General features: G+C 39.9%; 1 protein-coding gene across 10 annotated transcripts in view; it reads left to right on the top strand.

The window, feature by feature from the left end:
* The window catches only part of C2H10orf67 (chromosome 2 C10orf67 homolog), a 154,525-nt gene that overhangs the window by 40,881 nt on the left and 93,812 nt on the right, over window positions 1-19,832 (top strand). For all 10 annotated transcript variants that reach the window (XR_012157581.1, XR_012157577.1, XR_012157579.1 and 7 more), the window contains 3 exons: window positions 12,368-12,515; window positions 13,747-13,805; window positions 16,150-16,215. Coding sequence is in view for 5 of the 10 variants with exons in the window: in XM_073334241.1 (XP_073190342.1) it covers window positions 12,368-12,515; window positions 13,747-13,805; window positions 16,150-16,215 (273 nt within the window). In the remaining 5 variants the exon portion in view is untranslated. The remainder of the gene's footprint in view (window positions 1-12,367; window positions 12,516-13,746; window positions 13,806-16,149; window positions 16,216-19,832) is intronic.

Genomic DNA, 19,832 nt, shown 5'->3' with positions numbered 1-19,832 from the left:
CATGCCAGCAATCTGGTCCTGTTTTGGTTTAGGTGGAGCCCATCTTTCCTTTATAGGCTCCCCATTTCCCAAAACGTTCCCTAGTTCCTAAAAAACCTAAATCCCTCCTCCCTACAACCTTGCCTCATCCACATATTGAGACCCTCCAGTTTTGCCTGTCTAACTGGCCCTGTGTGGAACTGGAAGCTTTTCAGAGAACGTTCCCATGGAGGTCCTGGACTTCAGTGTCTTCCTAGCAGTCTAAATTTGGCCTCCAGGACCTCTCTCCTACCTTTTCCTATGTCACTGGTATCTACATGCACTGCGACCACTGGCTCCTCACAGCACTGCACATAAGCCTGTCTAGATGTCTTGAGAGAGCTCCAACTTTCACACCTGGCAGGCAATTCACCATGCTGTTCTCCCAGTCATCACAGACCCAGCTATATATATTTCTAATGATCAAATTCCCCATTACTATTACCTGTGGCTGGGGTTTTGGGCCCCGAACAGCCCAGATGGGAGAGGCCTGTTTATATGTTCTTTGTAGTCTCTGAGTGATTAATCCTTCTCTGTCACTGAGGGAGTGGAGTGAAGCAGCAGGATTTAGTATATGTCAGTTGCCAACTGAATTCCTCAGGAGGCAAACAAGAGTATCAAACAGAGGAATCATAGAATCATAGAATATCAGGGTTGGAAGGGACCCCAGAAGGTCATCTAGTCCAACCCCCTGCTCGAATCAGGATCAATTCCCAGTTAAATCATCCCAGCCAGGGCTTTGTCAAGCCTGACCTTAAAAACCTCTAAGGAAGGAGATTCTACCACCTCCCTAGGTAACGCATTCCAGTGTTTCACCACCCTCTTAGTGAAAAAGTTTTTCCTAATATCCAATCTAAACCTCCCCCACTGCAACTTGAGACCATTACTCCTCGTTCTGTCATCTGCTACCATTGAGAACAGTCTAGAGCCATCCTCTTTGGAACCCCCTTTCAGGTAGTTGAAAGCAGCTATCAAATCCCCCCTCATTCTTCTCTTCTGCAGGCTAAACAATCCCAGCTCCCTCAGCCTCTCCTCATAACTCATTTGTTCCAGACCCCTAATCATTTTTGTTGCCCTTCGCTGGACTCTCTCCAATTTATCCACATCCTTCTTGAAGTGCGGGGCCCAAAACTGGACACAGTACTCCAGATGAGGCCTCACCAATGTCGAATAGAGGGGAACGATCACGTCCCTCGATCTGCTCGCTATGCCCCTACTTATACATCCCAAAATGCCATTGGCCTTCTTGGCAACAAGGGCACACTGCTGACTCATATCCAGCTTCTCGTCCACTGTCACCCCTAGGTCCTTTTCCGCAGAACTGCTGCCTAGCCATTCGGTCCCTAGTCTGTAGCTGTGCATTGGGTTCTTCCGTCCTAAGTGCAGGACCCTGCACTTATCCTTATTGAACCTCATCAGATTTCTTTTGGCCCAATCCTCCAATTTGTCTAGGTCCTTCTGTATCCTATCCCTCCCCTCCAGCGTATCTACCATTCCTCCCAGTTTAGTATCATCCGTAAATTTGCTGAGAGTGCAATCCACACCATCCTCCAGATCATTTATGAAGATATTGAACAAAACCGGCCCCAGGACCTACCCCTGGGGCACTCCACTTGACACCGGCTGCCAACTAGACATGGAGCCATTGATCACTACCCGTTGAGCCCGACAATCTAGCCAGCTTTCTACCCACCTTATAGTGCATAGGAGTTTGCAGGAGGGAGTGGGTTCCCAGGTCCAGCTCTATACCAGGTAGTGGAATGGACGACAGGGGAACAAAAGTTATGACCTGCTTTGGATGTACGATGTCTCCCTTTCTGCTTAAAGACTGAAGAAGTTTCTGGTGCATGAAGTGCAGGAGGAGAAAATAACATGGTCTGGAAGTGGACATTTCAGCACTGCATAGCATCTTAGAAAATAAAGATTTCTTGAACAGCCAGATTCTGAAATTGATGCCACAGACACCACAAAGGGAAGGCTCATTGATAAGGGAACTAGAGAGAATAGAAGATGAAGAAGCAGATGGGTGATTTGTCACAAATAGGGGAAAGAGAAACGAGAAGCATTCAACTTGGGTAGAAGTATTGAATTGGTTTGAGATACCCAGTGAGTCAGGGACCAAGGGACCTGTCTCTGGAAAAATGAAACAGAAAGCTGCAGGGGACATACCTGGTGGGTGTCTTTGCAGTCTGAAGGAGGCTGCTATCAAGAGAGGTTCTTCAGCCATAATAGGAATGGGTGACTCATGGGAGAGACACAAAGGAGGGCACCAGCTAAAGGGGGACATGTGACCTCCCCATGTAAGCCCCCACGTAATTCCTCCACACCCTGCCCCCAGCCCGGGAGCTCTGCGCTCTCTCCATCCCACGTTACCTGGAGGGGACTCTGTCCTCCTGCTGTGCCGGGAACCGCAGCGACAAAAGGAGCAGAATATGGGGCTGCTAGGTGGCCGCACGCCAGCAGCTCCTCTGGTGCAGCTATACTGCCCCCAGCCCTTCCACGCAGCTGCACCTCCTGTCTGGGGTGAGGTCTGTACAGCCCCTCTGGAGGACGGGACTGGGGATGGTACCAGTACAGCCGCGCTAGAAGAGCTGTCTGCATGGGGCGCTGGCTCCTGGGAGCAGCGGCCTCACATTCTGCTCCTTTCACCACTGTGGTTCCCTGCTGAATGCCCCTGCAGGTGTCTGGGGAGGGGCATGTGACCCTTCTTGCCCCTCCCAGGCATTACCTGACCTCTGTGACATTTTATGCCCCAGGCTAGAGCTGTCAGCTAGTAGGCCACGCAGCTCTCAGCTGCTGCTGGTGGCAGGCCCCCAGTACCTCCTAGCCCCTTGGCAGCAGGGGGACCCCACAGCTCCCAGTCACTGAGGGCGGCGGGGGGGGCACCCCACAGCTCCAGCTGCTGCAGGCAGTGAGGGGATCCCAGAGCTTCCAGTCCCTGTGGGTGGTGGGGGCCCCTGCAGCTGCCCAGTTGCAGCAGGTGGCGCGGGGATCCTCCCGCAGCAGCCCAGCATTGGCAGGACTTCCCCTCCGCCCCCCCCAGCTGCCCGGCTGGGGGCCCCCCTGCTTAGCCCCAGCTAGTGGCAAGGGGACCCCACCACTGCTCAGCCGCAGTGTGGACCCTCCACAGCTCCCAGCTACTGGGGGGAGGACAAGGGGACCCCAACACCCACAGCTGCTATGGGTGCTGGACCCTCCTCCCTCCCCATTTTGTCAGGGATATTTTTAGTAAAGATCACAAACAGGTCACAGGCTTCCATGAATATTTGTTCACTGCCCGTGACCTGTCCATGATTTTTACTAAAAATATCCCTAATAAAATCTGAGCCTTAGTCATAAGTGACTCCATATTAAGAAGAGTGGACAGATAATTCAGCAAAGGGCATAAGGATAATAGGACAGTGTGATGTCTCCCTAGAGCAAAAATATGAGATGTACCCGCAAGTTTTCACTGGTGGTGGTACATGTTGGAACCAGTGATACAGCATCACATGGTACTATGCAAATTACAGAAGACTTCAGAAATCTTGGAGGAGAGCTAAAGAAGAGAAAAGGCCAAATGATCTTTTCAGAGGTCCAGTCACACAAGCAACGACAGAAGGCAAAAGCCAGAAAGTATTGGAAGTGAACAATGGGCTGCACAACTAGTGTGAAGCTGATGGTTTTCATTTTGTGGAACAGTGGACCACTTTCCAGTGGAAGAGGGAGCTATATGAGCAGGATGGCCTGTCTCTCACAGATAGGGGGTGTTACGGTGTGATTGGACCTTTAAGAGAAGTGAGGGCCCAGTCTGTCTGTGACTGCCTAGAGGTAATTGACTGCTCAACTGTCTGCTTAATGGTTAAGTAGTAAACAAGCACCAGGACCCTAATGCAAAGGTTATCCAAGACTAGTTAGAAAAGGCATTCCCAAAGAGACAGGAAGCTCCTTAGGAGAGGAGTTCTCGGGGGAGTTCCCCAAAGCAAGGAGCCTAGAGGGAGCATTCTTGGAGACAGGGAACTCCCTTGTGGGACCACCAGAGCAGGGAGCCTAGGTGGTGCTCGGAGAGATGAGAAGTTCCTAAATGGAGATCTGCAGAAGGCAGGCATTTAGGAAGGCTTGGGGAAAGGCTCAGCAAAAGGATTCTCCAAACAGTGGAGATTCTCCAAACAGCCTGCCAGGAACTGTGTGCTGTCCCGGGGAAGAGCTGTAGCTGACAGTTCTCTGTGGACCCCTGACTCTGGGGAAGGACTCTACCCAGGTAGTGGCACGGGACTTGACTCTAGGGGGCAGACACTTGAGTCAAGAGAGCCCTGCAGGTAAAGGGCCTGGACAGAGGTCAGCAGTGGACTGAGGTGGGAAAAGAGAGCCTCATAATGACCCTGTCTCCCAGCTAAGATGCTGGGGTGGAGGTTTGCTTATGTTTAGTGTTGTACCTTTTCAGAGGGTCTCATTTATTTTTTAAAGAGGGTGCTCTTCAGTACCTGAATGCCTGCTTTGTCATGTTTATATCCTAAGTGAGGGGAAATCAAGGCAGGGCTCACCTGCGGTGCTGTGCCTGACAGCCAGGGGGCAAGCCAGGATGGCCTGTACTATAATGGGGGGCTAATAATCTCATTTGGAGACTAGCTGGGGCATCCAGGATGACATTAACTAGCAGTGCAAAGGAAGAATGCTAAGAAGGCCAGTGTGGTACAAACTCAAACACATTGTGTCACAAACAAATTGAACTGAAGTGGCAAAGGATTTTAAGAGAAGACATTTTTCAACTGCTTCTGTATCAATGGAATCTGAGTATCAAGCAAAAGGTATTGGAAAATTCTCATTGATGCAAAGAAATTTGATATAATTGGCATTACTAAAATCTGGTGGGATGAGTTGCATGACTGGAATGTTAAAACCACTGGTTTATATTTAAGAAGGATAGAGTGGTTAAAAATGGTGGTAGGGGGAGAACACTCCATTAAAGACCCCTTGTTTGTTTTAGAATTATTGATAACTCAGAACCACAGAATCTTGAATGCATATGGATCAATGTGCGGACAAAGCCCAGGAGGAGGTACTGGTGGAGGTCCGTTACAGACCACCAAATCTCACTAGAGAACAGGATAAGCTACAAGATGAGACCAGTAATCATGACCTGATTGCATTCAATATAGGCAAACAAAGAACCGTCCCAACCAGTTTTATATATATTTAATGCATCAAAAGGGCTAATTTCCCAAAGCTGAGGAAACATGAGTGAAATTGACTGGGAGGAAAAATTTAAATAGAAAAGGGTAAATGAAAATTAGAGTTCTTTAAGAGGAATATATGAGATGGCCAAAAAGCCACAGTTCATCAGCCAAGAAAGAGGACAACTATAGCTAAAAGCTGATCCTGGTTCAGTGGTGAGGTGAAGGCATCAATTAGAAATAAAAAAAAATGGAAAAAGGATAGATATCTATTAATGTACATTAGATGTTTTGAAGTCTAGAAAATTGAAAAGGGAAACGAAAGATACCAGAGAAAAATCCATGGTTACCAGGGCTAAGGACAATAAGGAAGGTATTTTTAAGTATAGTTCCAACAAAAGAAATACTAGCAGTGGGACAGCCGGCCTGTTACTAGGTGTAAATGATAAAACTGTTAATAACGATGCAGAAAAGGCAAAAGTAATCAATCAGTATTTCTGTTCTGCAGGATGATGTGCTTGTATCAGAAAAGGGTGATAAAGTTCTTTCCAGTCCAATATTAACCAAGTTAGATCTTAAACAACATCTGCTAGGGTTAGATGTGTCTAAATCAGTAGGCCCAAGTAACTGGTACTCAGAAGTCCCAAAAGAGCTGGCTGAGGAGGTCTCTAGCCCATTGATGTTAATTTCTAATAAATTTTGTAATACTGGGGAAATCCTAGAAGACTGGAAAAGTGCTAATATTGTGCCAATATTCAAAAGGGGCAAGTGGGATGACCCAGTCACCCAGCTAACTACAGGCAGGTTAGCGTGACATCAGCCCTGGGCAAAATAATGGAAAAGTAGAGATGGGATTCAATTAATAAATAATTAAAAGATAGGAATATGATGAGTGCCTGTCAACATGGTTTTATGGAAAATAGGTCTTGTCAAGCAAACCTGATTTTATTCTTTGAGGAGATTACAAGTTTGGTTGTTAAAAGTAACTGAGTAGATAGATGTAATAGACTTTTGTTTGACCATGTACGGCATGACATTCTGATTATAAAATTGGCCGTATACAATATCAAAAAAGCACACGTTAAATGGATTAAAAACTGATGAACAGACAAATCTCAAAAATCAGTCATCAATGGAAAATCAACATTAAATCATGGTGTTTCTACTGGGGTTTGGTACTAAGCCTGACACAATTCAACATTTTCATCATGGTCTGGAAGTACATCTAAAATTACTTCTGATAAAATGTATAGATGGCACAAAGATTGGCAGAGTGATAAATAATGAGGACAGATAGGTCATACAGAGTGATTTGGATCACTTGGTAAGCTGGGCACATTCAAACAAAAGTATTTTAATACAGACAAAAAAGAAGTTATACATCTAGGAATAAGAAATGCCATACCTACAGAATGGAGGACCGTACCCTGGAAAGCAGTGACTCTGAAGAGAATTAAGGGGTCATACTGGAAAGCAATTCAATGTGAGCTCCCAGTGCAAAACTGTGGCAAAATGAGCTAATGTGATCCTTGAATGTAAACAGGTGAGTAGGAGTAGGGAGATGATTTTGCCTCTGGGTAAGGTACTGGTGAGACAAATACTAGTATACTGCATTCCAGTGTCCACATTTTAAAAGTGATATTGGAAAAATTGGAGAGGTGTAGAAAAGAGCCACAAAATTATCTGAGGGCTGAAGTAAATGCCTTTACAGTGATAGTCTTAGGGTATATCTACACTGCAATTAGACACCCATGGCTGGCCCATGCCATGTGGCTTTGGCTAAGGGGCTGTTTAATTGCAATGTAGATGAGCTCTGGGACCCTTCCACCTTGCAGGGGCCTAGAATTCAGGCTGCAGCCTGAGCCTGAATGTGTACACCGCAATTAAACGGCCCCTTAGCCTAAGCCCCACGAGCCTGGGTCAGCTGGCACTGGCCAGCTGCGAGTTTTTAGCTGTAGTGCTGACATGTCTTTAAAGAGCTCACTGTGTTTAGTTTATCAAAGAGCCAGGTAGTAAAGGGCTCTTTACTCTAGCAGAGAGAGGGATAACAAGAATCTTGGCTGGAAACTGAAACCAGACAAATTCCATTTGGAACTAAGGCACACATTTTTATAGTAAAAGTAACCATCAAGGAAAGTAATGCATTCTCCCACACTGACGTCTTCAAATCAAGATTGTATTCCTTTCTGGAAGATACGCTTTCGTTAAACATAAGTTATTGGGTTCAATAAAAGGAGTAACTGAAATTTAATGTCCTGCAATATATAGGAGGTTAAACTAAAACTAGATGATCCGATGATCCTTTCTGGCTTTAAACTTTATGAATCTATGAAATATGTAAATGTATTCACTGTAAAAAAGCTGAAATGGTAAATAAACCACTGGAACATCATAAGGTTGAATAACTATTTTACAAATAAATGGAAAAGTGTATCTTTCTCTTGTAATAGCTACTAACTAAAGTATAGTAAATGAAAGTTTGCTTTTCATAGAAATGTAGGACTGGAAGGGACCTCGATCAGTTATCTAGTGCAGTCCCTACACAGAGGCTGGACAATACATTGTACAATTGCCCCATCTTGTGGTATAAGTAATGCAGACACAAGTGCTTAAAATATATCTTAAAAAGGAAAAGGTGCATAATAATCTGGATGACAAAATCTAAGAATGATTTTTTTTTCCGGACAAACACACAATAGCAACAAAAGAATTGAGAAATCTTCTGTTTGACTCTTTTAACCAAATTATGTACAAATACTTTAGTATTTTATACTGTAATTGGTTTACTGATATTATACATAACTTTAACTGTGATATGTTTACAAAAATAATTATAACTAATCCTAAAAGTGCTGTTTGCTTATTTTTCAAGGGTATATTAGAATACACCCTGATACATAAGTGTGAGAAATACAGATTCCTGCCCCTGGATATATAAAAGACTATATTCTTCCACACTTACAATTGCTGAAATCAGTGGGACTACTCAGACTAGATTTTTTGAAACAAATTGATTTATTAAACAGTAATAAGTCACCAGAACCAGATGGTATTCATCCAAGTGTTCTGGAGAAACTCAAATATGAAACTGCAAAAATACTAACTGTGGTATGTAACCTATCACTTAAATCAACTTCTGTACCAGATGACTGGAGGATAGCTAATCTGGTGACACCGATTTTTTTAAATAGGCTCCACAGGTGATCTTGAAAATTAGGGGTCAGTAGGACTAACTTCAGTACCAGGCAAATTGGTTGAAACTGATAATTCTGTTCTTTACTGTAGACACATAGATGAACATGATGTTTTGAGTCAACATGTCTTTTGTAAAGGGAAATCATGTCTCACCAATCAACTAAAATTCTTTGAGGAGATAAATGTGGACAAGGGTGATGCAGTGGATATAATATACTTGGACTTTCAGAAAGCCTTTGACAAGGTCCCTCATCAAAGACTCTTACGCAAAGTAAGCAATCATGGGATAAGAGGGAAGGTCCTCTCCTGGATCAATAACTGCTGAAAAGACAAGAAACAAAGGGTAAAAAGAAATGGTCCGTTTTCAGAATGGAGAATGGTAAATAGTGGTGTACCTCAGGGATCTGTACTGTGACCAGGCTGTTCAACATATTCATAAATGATCTGGAAAAAGGGGTAAACAGTGAGGTGTCAACATTTGCAGTTGACACAAAATTACCCGAGATAGTTAACTCCAAAACAGACTGTGAAGAGTTACAAAGGGATCTCATAAAACTGGGTGACTGGGCAACAAAATGGCAGATGAAATTCATTGTTGCTAAATGCAAAGTAATGCACATTGGAAAACATTCCAGCTATACATACAAAACGAGGAGGTATAATTTAGTTGTCACCACTGAAGAAAAACATCTCGGAATCATTGTGGCTAGTTCTCTGAAAACATATGCTCAATGTGCAGCGGCAGTCAGAAAAGCTAACAGAATGTTAGTAGCCATTAGGAAAGGAATAGATAATAAGACAGTAAATATCATAATGCCACTATATAAATCCATTGTATACCCATGCCTTGAATGCAGTGTGTAGTTCTTGTCACTCCATTTAAAATAAGATATATTAGAAATGGGAAAAAAAATACAGAGAAGGGCAACAACAATGATTAAGAGTATGAAACAGCATCTGTGTGAGGGGAGATTTAAAAGACTGGGACTTTTCATCTTGGAAAGAGAAGACTAAGGGAGGATATGATAGAGGTCTATAAAATCATGAATGATGTAGAGAAAGTCATCCTGTGGACCTCATTGCCAGGGCATGTTGTGAAGTCCAAAAGTGTAACTGGGTTCAAAAAATAATTAGATAAGTTCAACGATGCTAGGTCCGTCAATGGCTATTAGCCAAGATGGTCAGGGATGCAACCCCATTCTCTCACTGTGCTAAGTCTCTATTTGTCAGAAGCTGGGAGTAGATGATGGGATGTATCACTAATAAGTTGCCCTGTTCTGTTCATATCCTCTGACACATCTGGCGTTGGCTGTTGTTGGAAAATGGGATACTGGGTTGATGGACCTTTGGTCTGACCTAGTATGGCCGTTCTTATGTCTAAGGTACTATTCAGCATGAAGTAAGGTAGAATCTGGCCCTAAATTCGTCATATTTCAAAATAATATATTCATATTTACCTAGTTTTCTATTGGAAATTTAATAAAAGTTCATACCTTTAGCAACTGTGTATTTTTGCATTAATTAAAACTAAATAAAAACAGTTTTGATATTTAAAAATTATTATTGGGTAAATTGTAGATTGAAAGTAACAAATCAGTAATTTTATATATAAAGTGAGAGAGTTTAAAACCTTATGATTGCCAACCACTTTCTAGCCCTTTTTTGCTTACATCCTTGAGTCCAAGTCCCTTTGGTTTAAGCAAGCCAAAACTACTGCTGTGGACAGATGGTAGAGAGAACACTACCACAAAACCTGCCACTCAAAGTGTAACAGATGACTGTAGCTACAGAAAACTGTCCCTTTGTTCATTTTGCTAATGAGTGTCCTCATTGCAGCATGAGACTGAATAGTTAATTATTTGCAGTTCTTGTTTATAACAGATGGTGGAGCTAGAGCTAAAGGTTATCCCTGCAAAGCACAAACCATAAATTGATCTGTGAATAAAATAAGCCTGCTATGTTTTTCTGAATTGATGCATTAAAACAGTAAGAGATAAAAAGACTATATTTTGATTTTAAAACATCGCTTAAAAATTTTACAGTTTGATTCACATGACTAAGTCAAACATTTCTAGTTTCATTTATGATGATGGTGATCCTCATGCTTTCAGCTGTTGATGCTCAAATTCTGCCTGGGCAAAGGAACTCATGCCTAAGCCTATTAAGTTCTGAAACAGTTATTTAAAAGGTCTTTTGAATTTGTAAGTTTGTTCTGTAATGGTTTAGAGTTGAACAATGTTAGAGGATAATGATAAATAATCACTCAAATATTTTATTGGCTGTTTTATTAACAACCCCTCTGCAGCTTGTTAGAGACTTCCTATAGGATTTCCAAGTTTCTGGAAAGAGTTCTTGTAAAAATTAATCCTAGCCTAGTAACTAACTAATAAGAATAACTAAAAAGCTGTTTTGTTAGTTTGAAAATCTTAACATAAAAACTTAACATAATTTCATTAACTAATATTTGACCTTTCTGGAAATTGCTACTTCTTAGTTAGCAAAAAAGGGGAGCTACAAACTAATTTTGAGGTTGAATTTTTGAAACACTATGGAATTTTATCCACCTGATGCCCAGTAAAATCATTGAGAGTCCTGTGGCCAGAACTCTATGTAACACTTTGAAGGTTTATTCCCAAAAGTTTGAGTGAGCACAAGGGACTGAGAGGTGGTTATTTTGTTTTGTTTTGTTTTTTGAGAAAAACATTCGAAATAGTTGTGCAGGAGAGAAAGTTTGCCATAAATATATTTTGCTTCTGAGTTCAGGTTTACATGTTTTCTTAAAAACTCAGAATTTTACTTCCCAAGTTCTAGGTACCAGATTCTTACTTTTTATCATTAAGTAACCTGGACAAGGAGGCCCTACTTTCACATGCTTATTTTTGCCATGTGAAACAAATATCTTAAATTTTATTTAGTAAGCAAAGTAATTAATAACCTGTTCTTTGTTTTTAATATTTTTAAGGCTTTCAGAATTCAGTCTGATAGCCTGGTATTACTCTAAAGTTTTGTTCCAGCTTCCGAAAGCTTTTCTGTAATTTTAAAAGAAATATGTGGCAGTAAAATCTGGACAGCCATAAGACAATATATTCAAATGTTTTCAATAGCTTTGAAACAGACAAGAAAAAAAGAGTAGCTGTCCCAATAAGCTTCAGTTGCATAAGAAGTCTTTTCCATAATGGATGTGGCAAGATTTAAACAAAGGACACGCATAATAAAAATGTAAATGAGTTTGCTTTACTAAAACTATAACTTTAAAGTCTTTTGTTGTATGTTATCCTGGAACCTTCTTACAAGGTAATCACTGTTTGCATAGAGATTTAAACCATAGTCTTCAATAGCATTAAACCCCTGCACGGTCTATGTGTGACAGGCATGCAAAGCCATGTTAATGTTCAGAATATGAATTGCCTCTGGGTGGCTCCGACACCAAGTAGAAAACCAACTGTGTTGGTATCAGAAGGCCTGATGGACTCCATGCGGCTCCCAGCCTGCAAACTTCACCACTTTGACATGTGATGTGCTCCTCATGACACTGGCAGCACTGTCACTGAGAAATGGCACAAAGGCAACAAGCCCCCCTCCTTAGCCATGCACTTTGCAACCCCCTGGTGTTGCCTGTCCGCAATCTCTCCTGCCTGCCTAGTTACCAACGGCACTTCATAAACACAGAGGGAAGTGTGGGTGGATAGGCCCCAGCTGCCTTCCTGGACACAGCCTCCATAATAAATTGACCTGAATGATGAGGGCACACAAACAGTATGATATGCATTATTCCTGTCAATAAAATGTCCCCATGTGTTATGGCTTTGTATATAATGTACTGCAGTCTTTCTTCCAGCAAGATCCTATTTAGTCTCTTGACATTTTTGTGTTCAGATTATAACTGTGTAATAGAATTCAGAAAAGTATATGATAGCTGTGTTGTATAATTATTATATTTGTGCAGCATATTTAAATCCTTGATTCTTTACTTAGAAATACAAGGGTTCTCAATCTTTCAGATTATTTTTGGCAGCGATGATGACAATGAAAAAAAAATACTCAAAAAAGAAAATGAGGATTTCAGAGGAGAGGTTTCTAAACTACTTGATAGGATTTCACATCTTGAAGAATCTCTGAAACGCAGTGAAAAAGAAAATAATAAATTAGGTAAAATTTTCATGTGATGTTAGGTCAAGTTGACATTTAAATAGAGTATGAATTAAATGTTAAAACCAAAATGCAAATCTAGTATGGTCCAAAAATGTGGTAAGTTATTCTTGGACTTTCTATCAGCTTATTTTGTGCTTTTTAATTATTCTAAACTTTTTTGAATATGTCTATTTACTTTTTTACTCATGATAAAAGAATATTTGTTTATATGGAAGTTGAGACTTCTTATGTTGGTTAACAGAGTTGCTGGAGTTCATAAAATATAACACTGTTATTTTGTAGTCTACAAAATTACTAAAATCTGAGAAAAGTGTTATGTAAATATTTATGTTTGTAAATGATGAAATATATTGTTAGTTTTAATTTAGTTGCCTTAAGAGGAGGAGGTAAAATGGACACCGTATATAGAATAGGTTTCTGTGCTTATACATATGTATTAACATACACTTTCTGGGAAAAATATGAATGATATGTTTGTGTAGAAGTCCACAAAAATGAATTTATTTTTCAAGTTATCAACACTGTTTTCAGTACAGTTACTTTACAACATTTTTTTAAAAAAATTCATTTTGTCTTATTCTGTAATTGAGAGTATGTGTGTATATATATAAACACACATACACACCATTCAGGTTATAAGAACAATTAATAAGTTCAGTCCTTACTTTCAAGTTACCGCTAGTATATTGTCAGTGTTAGAAAGCCCTTATGGAAAGCTAAAAATCTATGGCATTAGAACAGAATTTGTGTGGAAAATCTGGCTTCTGACTTTTTTGTACATCCAAATAGATTAGAAATAGTAGTACCTTTTATAGCAGAAAGATGAATTTGACATAAACAGGATTCTTTATTGCTGTTTATCATCTGATTTAATGGCGCCTCTCATCTTTTCATAGTTTTGTTTGGGCAATAAAGAACCACCTGCTAAAGCACTTTGTATTGGCTGTGACTAACAGCAAGGATGTCCAGAACTAGTATTAATGAAAAGCTGTGGGCACTCAGCCACACTTGGCTCTTGAACTTACTTCTTAATCTCTATCTGACCAGCCGGCTGAACAGCAGGAAGAAGGCTATGAATGTCAAGGGCAGTTGTGAAGGTCAGAGTTCTGCTAGGACTTTCATCCACTGTGCATTCCACTAGGCTTAGACTGACCTGAAGCATACAATATAAATTCATTGATGTAGGCTTGTAATTTCATGCTCTACCTTTCTCCCTATTTGTTTTCAGATAAGGAGGTTCGAGGTATGCAATTAAAAATGGAAAAAGATGAGAAGACTGTTCAAAAGGTACTGTACTGTTTTGACAGTGATGGACGTCTCTCTAAGCAGAAAAGCAGCAGGCTTGGGTTATTCGCAAAGTGTATTCCAAATAATATGAGAAAGCTGAAAAATAGTCAATATCATTTCAATTGTTTCAGGTTTTGTTTTATGTTTGTATAACTCAGTGATGAGTACAAATGAGCTGGTATTCCTGCCTATGCAGAAGGTGGTGGTTCAGGTTGTCGTCCTTCTGTCATGTCAGCATTATTTTTGCTGTATTTTGACACTTTTAAATTAGACACTTGCTCACTTCTGAACCTCAGCAAACTGTGTTGGAGTTGGGTGGAGTACTTTCATTAAAAAGAAGGGCACACGTATATTTTTAGAGGAAGAGTAACAAGGATCAAATATGGAAATATCTCTAAATTCTGGGCAAGAAAAGTCTTATTCTTGATAACCTGTAGTTTGCTGTGTATTTTCTGTATTTCTGGATAATGTTATTAGTTTGTCTTCAATATTATTTATGTGCTATCAGTACAAGGCAGTAGTTGAACAAGACATAATAAATACAAATTAATGCTTCTTGGCATAGGGAAGTTCTAAAAAAGCAAAAACACCTCCTTAAGAGTTGGGAAGACATTGAGATCTAGTTAGATAACATGCCTAGATATCATGCCAAGTGGTTTTCTTTTCTACAGTGCATTATTCCCTTTCTAAAAATGAAAGAGAAATCAAAGAACTTCTTCTCACTGTAGAAAGTGGACTCTTTCCATGAAACATTTTTCAATGTGTTCTATATCCCTTTTTTAAGAACTTCAGTTTAGCACGGTCTTACCCTTTTCATTAAGGTATTTTCATCTTTGTGGTGAAATCTCTGGGAAGTAATGACCCTTTAAATGCTAAAAAATCTTCATATTAACAAGTTGTTTTCACTGCCCAGGGAGAGGAAGAATTCTGTTTTGTTGAGGCACAGGAATGAAAGTCAGGAGATCTGGGTTCTATTCCCACCTCTTCCATAGACTTTCCTTGCAAACTTAAAGATGTCACTTCTCACACCTTGCTTTCCCCTCTGTTAAATGGGGATAATACCAACCTATCTCAGAGGGGTATTGGAAGGCTAAATTTTTTAATGTTTGTAAACCTTTGAGATCCTTTTGATGAACCCTAAAATTAGAAATGGAAGCTACAGATGAATCCTAAGATTAGATATGGAAAACTCCTATTGGTCCATCCAGTACATCTACCAGCCAGGGGTGGATTGTTCCCTACAGTACATTTTCGAGTGTATTATTTAGATTGTTGAACTGCCCAAAGGCTCCAACAAGATTGGGGTCCCATTGTGCTAGGTTCGATACAAATTATATATAGATGAAACAATCCCTGCGCCAAAGAGTTTACAGCCTACAGTTTGTCTAGTTTAATTTGCAAATCCTAATCCATGGGATTTCTGACGCTTCTTTGGAGATTGTTCCACAGCCTAATGCATCTCACTGTCGGGAAGTTTTTTCACTGGGCAATCCGCTGAAAATTGTTTTTGGCTTGATATCTAGAATTTTTGCACTCGGATAACTTTAAAATTGGGTTAATTTTTTAAAATTTATACATGCACGGATTTAGTCCTCAATGACAATAGGTGTCTGACATGCCCCCATTAAAAAGGCTAAGTAAACAGGTTATGTATACTGAAGATGACTTCAAGGGTCAAAGAAAAAAGAACATCTTTGCCCTCCCCAGAAAGCCACCAAGCAGCAGTTGAACTACTCCAAAACTGCCACTGCATCGTGACTGCATCAGCCCTTGTGAATGCTCTCCAAACACCCCCGTTAGAGGTGTGTGGTTTGATGTTGGATCAGTGTAATCCTCATTCTGAATACTTCCCTCCATGGGAGGGGCTCCCTATACCCATTCTTTATGCTTTGCAGGTTGTACAGATTTTCTAGTCAGACTCCCTCCACCTAAGCAATGGAGCATCATTAGTTTGACTGTGTTCAGAACTTCATGCAGTTCTTATTTGGGCCAAAGGATTTGTATCAGAAAGCTGTTTTTCAGAGTGCCCTTCATTTTAACCTGCAGCTCTTTAGAGATCTGATCTTGTGTATTTTGTATGCACGTTCAGGGTGTGTTCAACACAAAATGAAAGTGTGAATGTTTGGTGTGTGAATTGCACATTGTGCATGTGGCATTCCGAGTGCACTGTCAGGTTTGTTTCTAGGTATCAAGGTATGTGCCAAGATGCCTGTCTGTCTATCATTCATTAGGTTATATATATGCTGTATTTTCTTTGGTAAACTATATTTAGAAAGGATTTTGGAAGAATTCTACTTGCCTATAATCTAAAATGCAATATTACTTTTTATGCTTTTATTTTTAGTTAATCGAAGCTCAAGAAAAAATAAAGATGGAACTTGAAAAGGAGAGGTCATTAAATCAAAGTATGGTAAGATTCTTATGCTTAAATTATTTTTATGAGCTTCCATGTGTTTCAAACTTCATAAAAATGGTTGTTTTCATATATATATATATATATATATATATATATATATATATATATATATATAAATTCTTTATTTTATTTAAATATTCAGTTTGTTCTAAGTATCATATGCAGCTTATATGTACTGTTTGATTTTTTTTTTTAGAAAAATGATTTTAAAGAGGTTTTTGGATAATCAGTTCAGCAGAAGCCTAAATTTTACTCTATTAATGGAAGAAACATACATATAAAATGATTTTTAAAGATTTTTTTAAAAAGAACTTAAATATTGTTTGGCACAGAAGAACTTGGAAAACATTTAACATTATGTGGAAAGGTTTGCTGCTACTGATTACAAAATGTCATAGACAATGATAGAGGGAGCCCTATCTTAAATATTTTTGTATTCTGTATTAGTCTCATAAGAATACTGCCTTTTATTTTCTTTTTACGTGTTTCAAGAACTTTCCAGATGGCTGATTGTTTATTTTATCATTTGACCTTTTTTCTAACTTGGTCTCACAGTGGTTTTCATACTGGTCACCACTAGTATGTCTTTGTTACAGTATACTGACTGGGCTTATTATAATAAAAAATAAAACACAGCTTGACTTGCAATATAAATGTGCTAGAAAAGAATATGATACTGTTTAGAAGAGAAAAGGTTGTGAATAGAAAATCAGTACCACTTCAGTTACTTAAACATTTGCTTTTTTTCAGCTTGTCAAACTTTGTGCCAAGTCATCGCTGCTTTTACTTACTTTGTTTTGTTAATCTTAGCACAGTGTGTGTTGGGCTATCTTGACATAGGGCCAAATCCTGCAAGTCCTTACTCAGTCTTTGACTTCAATGGGACTTTTGCCTGAGTAAGTACTGCCGGATTGAGTCTTTAGAAATGGATGAAAAACAGAATTTCAAGATTATAAAGGAAGCCTTCTTTGAAACCAGTTTTTAAAGGCTGAAAAGTAAGAATAAGTTGATCTATAGACCTCTTTTTTTAACAAACACATTAGTCTTGAGAACACATTTTACATTTTTTTCTTTTAACCTGAAAAATATGATTTTCTTGGAGTCAGGGATTCTGAGTGCACACAATTAATATTTTTAAACTTGGTTGCCTAAAGTTCAGACCCGAAATTCATGTATAGGCTTTGGCCTTTCAAAAGGATCTGTGTTATCATAAGCATCTGTCTGCAGGGCTGTCATTAGCCATATGCAGCATACACGGCTGCATAGGGCACCCGAAAATTTGGGGCATCCCTGCATCTTAGTGTCCACCATCCTTAGTGTCTTCCTATCCCTGTTCTGACCCTTCCTGCAGGCTCCCACCACAGCTGGCTGCTGCAGCCTGGTGAGTCTTCTTCTGGAGGGGATTGAGTACTTAAAAGTGAAAAAGCCCTCCAGCCTGATAGGCCTATTAGCTCAACATTGAAACTGTTAAAGAGCCATTCAAGTGGTAATGAAGCCATTTAACAGGCATTTGCCAACCCCCCAGGTATATACTCAGTTTCTGAATTTACTGACAAAAACAGTTGTGCATTACTGTAATATTTACTCAGAACATGTTCGTCTACAGGACCTTAGTTTAAAATTTGCTTCAAAAATATTTCATTAGTGTGTTACTGAAGATTATAAAATCACATCTCTAAAAATCCTTGCATACATTTTTTTGATGAATAATCTGAGTATTCGCAAAAAGAAAAGGAGTACTTGTGGCACCTTAGAGACTAACCAATTTATTTGAGCATAAGCTTTCGTGAGCTGCAGCCTATACAACTTATCCTGAAGGATGACCCAACACTCTCACAAATCTTGGGAGACAGGCCAGTCCTTGCTTACAGACAGCCCCCCAACCTGAAGCAAATACTCACCAACAACCACATACCACACAACAGAACCACTAACCCAGGAACCTAGCCTTGCAACAAAGCCCGTTGCCAACTGTGCCCACATATCTATTCAGGGGACACCATCACAGGGCCTAATAACATCAGCCACACTATCAGAGGCTCGTTCACCTGCACATCCACCAATGTGATATATGCCATCATGTGCCAGCAATGCCCCTCTGCCATGTACATTGGTCAAACTGGACAGTCTCTGCGTAAAAGAATAAATGGACACAAATCAGATGTCAAGAATTAAAACATTCATAAACCAGTTGGAGAACACTTCAATCTCTCTGGTCACGCGATTACAGACATGAAAGTTGCGATATTACAACAAAAAAACTTCAAAATCAGACTCCAGCGAGAGACTGTTGAATTGGAATTCATTTGCAAATTGGATACAATTAACTTAGGCTTGAATAGAGACTGGGAGTGGCTAAGTCATTATGCAAGGTAACCTATTTCCCCTTGTTTTTTCCTACCTCCCCGTTCCCCCCAGACGTTCTTGTTAAACCCTGGATTTGTGCTGGAAATGGCCCACGTTGATTATCATACACATTGTAAGGAGAGTGATCACTTTAGATAAGCTATTACCAGCAGGAGAGTGGGGTGGGGGGAGAGAAAACGTTTTGTAGCGGTAAACACCCATTTTTTCATGCTTTGTGTGTATAAAAAGATCTTCTATACTTTCCACAGTATGCATCCGATGAAGTGAGCTGTAGCTCACGAAAGCTTATGCTCAAATAAATTGGTTAGTCTCTAAGGTGCCACAAGTACTCCTTTTCTTTTTGCGAATACAGACTAACATGGCTGTTACTCTGAAATCTGAATATTCATCTTTAGCCTTAAATGCTTGGATCTTCAGACATATAGTTTTTTAAATAAATCCTTCAAAAGACCACCCTTATCTAAAATACACATGTGAGTCCAGGCTGCCATCGGGTATAGGGGCAGCAGTTTAATAATACTGCATTGGGCCCCATCAATCCTAAGGACAGCCCTGTCTGTCTGTGCAAAAAGAACAGGAGGACTTGTGGCACCTTAGAGACTAACAAATTTATTTGAGCATAAGCTTTTGTGAGCTACAAAAGCTTATGCTCAAATAAATGTGTTAGTCTCTAAGGTGCCACAAGTACTCCTTTTCTTTTTGTGAATATAGACTAACACGGCTGCTACTCTGAAATCTGTCTGTGCAGATTTCCTAGTTGGCTTTGAAAATCTCAACCACTGGGTTTGCACAGGTTTCACCAAGGACATAATTTGAAGGCATTGGAGTTGAATAGGTATAATTAAGGTCTTATTTGTCCCCATTGAACCTTTATCACTGAAGATGATGTGTGAGATGGAAAGAATCCAGAATGACCTTCAGATCCCAGGTTGAAGACTGCTGGGCTGGCAGCTAGAAAAGACATTTTTACTTGTAAACTGAGCTCATTAGATACAGAAATCACTGAGATACAATAAACGTGCAGTCACGTAATGTCACTTTTACTGAGACACTCCTCAGAACAGAACCACACTAAAGGATTGTCTGCATTAGCTCTCTATTCTTTTATAGTAGCGTGTGTTTCAAAGGCTGAGCCTCTTTTTTCAATTTACTGTTACCTAAGACAAGGCACAGCAAAAGTGGAGGTGATCATTCAAATTCATTGTAAGTTCTTCTAACATAAAAAACTATTCATTAAAATGCAT

The sequence above is a fragment of the Lepidochelys kempii genome, chromosome 2, assembly GCF_965140265.1.
Source record: "Lepidochelys kempii isolate rLepKem1 chromosome 2, rLepKem1.hap2, whole genome shotgun sequence".
NCBI lineage: Eukaryota > Metazoa > Chordata > Testudines > Cheloniidae > Lepidochelys > Lepidochelys kempii.
This window is presented reverse-complemented; position numbering and strand designations above follow the sequence as displayed.